Source organism: Entamoeba dispar, genomic scaffold, assembly GCF_000209125.1.
Source record: "Entamoeba dispar SAW760 scf_1105229462597 genomic scaffold, whole genome shotgun sequence".
Classification (NCBI taxonomy): domain Eukaryota; phylum Evosea; order Mastigamoebida; family Endamoebidae; genus Entamoeba; species Entamoeba dispar.
Window position 1 is genome coordinate 1 of NW_001855272.1, and position 2,158 is coordinate 2,158.

At 26.3% G+C, this 2,158-nt stretch overlaps 2 protein-coding genes across 2 annotated transcripts, besides 7 other annotated features; both read right to left on the reverse strand.

The window, feature by feature from the left end:
• Positions 1-464: 464 nt before the first annotated feature.
• EDI_106910 (uncharacterized protein) lies at positions 465-800 on the reverse strand (the record flags this gene model as incomplete). Its single annotated transcript, XM_001739953.1, has 1 exon — positions 465-800. The coding sequence occupies one exon, from the start codon at positions 798-800 to the stop codon at positions 465-467; it is 336 nt and encodes a 111-aa protein (XP_001740005.1).
• Positions 567-588: a microsatellite.
• Positions 775-947: a microsatellite.
• Positions 885-1,037: a microsatellite.
• A 17-nt stretch (positions 1,038-1,054) lies between these two features.
• Positions 1,055-1,099: a microsatellite.
• Positions 1,100-1,428: 329 nt separating this feature from the next.
• On the reverse strand, positions 1,429-1,842 carry EDI_106920 (uncharacterized protein; the record flags this gene model as incomplete). The annotated part of the gene is made up of 1 exon (XM_001739954.1): positions 1,429-1,842. A coding segment is annotated over one exon (414 nt), but the record flags the coding sequence as incomplete, so codon positions are not given.
• Positions 1,707-1,728: a microsatellite.
• Positions 1,843-1,913: 71 nt separating the features above from the next.
• Positions 1,914-2,086: a microsatellite.
• Positions 1,988-2,133: a microsatellite.
• Positions 2,134-2,158: the final 25 nt, after the last annotated feature.

A 2,158-nucleotide genomic window follows, 5' to 3' on the forward strand; every position in this document is an offset into this window, starting at 1 on the left:
TATGATATAAAAGTACGACAATGGCAGGATTTGAACCTACGCCTCCATAGGAGAAGTGATTTCGAGTCACACGCCTTAGACCACTCGGCCACATTGTCATTAACCTTTAAATATAGAAAGGAAAGTGGTATAAAAGTCTAATAGATTATAGAAAGTGGTATAAAAATCTAATAGATTATAGAAAGTAGTATATAAGTCTAATAGATTATAGAAAGTAGTATAAGAAAGTAAGAAAATATAGGAAGGTAGTATAAGACTCTAATAGAATATAGAAAGTGGTATAAGACTCTAATAGAAACATACTAGATGATACAAAAATATAGAATATAGACAAGTATAAATATATAGAGAATAAAGATAAAGAGTAAGTGTGGTAGGATATGAACATAATAACATATCTAGTATAAGTAGTATACATAAAATAGATAAGTAGAGGAAAAGTATAAAGGATATAGTTATAGTAGTTATAGAATAAAACATATAGAAAAGATATAAAGTATAAAGTATAAGGTATAAGATATAAGATATAAGGTATAAAGTATAAGGTATAAAGTATAAGTTATAAGAGTATAGTATAGTATAGTATAGGTGGAAGTATAGTAGGAATATACTATTAAAAGATGCAAGAGGTGGGGTTTGAACCCACGCCTCCGAAGAGATCCGTACCTGAAACGGACGCCTTGGACCACTCGGCCACTCTTGCTATTACCTTGAAGGAAATAGAAAGTAGAAAAACAAGAATAGTAATAAACATGATAGAATAGTAATAAACATGATAGAATAGTAAGGTGAATAGTCATATAGAATAATAAATAGATAGAATAGGAAGTAGTTTTGTCATATAGAATAATAAATAGATAGAATAGTAAGGTGAATAGTCATATAGAATAAACATATAAAAAGAATAAAAATAAATAATATATGATAGAAATGGGTAGATATATAGAATAGGAAGTATAAAAATTAGAAGGATGTATAAGTATATAATATATAATATAGAATAGTCATAAAAATAGACTAAGTGTAAGAATAAAAATTATAGATATAGAGATTGATATAAATATAAATATAAATATAAATATATATATATATATATATAACACATAAAATTTAAGATATAAATATATGATAGTGTAAGATAATGATATAAAAGTACGACAATGGCAGGATTTGAACCTACGCCTCCATAGGAGAAGTGATTTCGAGTCACACGCCTTAGACCACTCGGCCACATTGTCATTAACCTTTAAATATAGAAAGGAAAGTGGTATAAAAGTCTAATAGATTATAGAAAGTGGTATAAAAATCTAATAGATTATAGAAAGTAGTATATAAGTCTAATAGATTATAGAAAGTAGTATAAGAAAGTAAGAAAATATAGGAAGGTAGTATAAGACTCTAATAGAATATAGAAAGTGGTATAAGACTCTAATAGAAACATACTAGATGATACAAAAATATAGAATATAGACAAGTATAAATATATAGAGAATAAAGATAAAGAGTAAGTGTGGTAGGATATGAACATAATAACATATCTAGTATAAGTAGTATACATAAAATAGATAAGTAGAGGAAAAGTATAAAGGATATAGTTATAGTAGTTATAGAATAAAACATATAGAAAAGATATAAAGTATAAAGTATAAGGTATAAGATATAAGATATAAGGTATAAAGTATAAGGTATAAAGTATAAGTTATAAGAGTATAGTATAGTATAGTATAGGTGGAAGTATAGTAGGAATATACTATTAAAAGATGCAAGAGGTGGGGTTTGAACCCACGCCTCCGAAGAGATCCGTACCTGAAACGGACGCCTTGGACCACTCGGCCACTCTTGCTATTACCTTGAAGGAAATAGAAAGAGAAAAACAAGAATAGTAATAAACATGATAGAATAGTAATAAACATGATAGAATAGGAAGGTGAATAGTCATATAGAATAATAAATAGATAGAATAGGAAGTAGTTTTGTCATATTGAATAATAAATAGATAGAATAGGAAGGTGAATAGTCATATAGAATAAACATATAAAAAGAATAAAAATAAATAATATATGATAGAAATGGGTAGATATATAGAAAAGGAAGTATAAAAATTAGAAGGATGTATAAGTATATAATATATAATATAGAATAGTCATAAAAATAGACT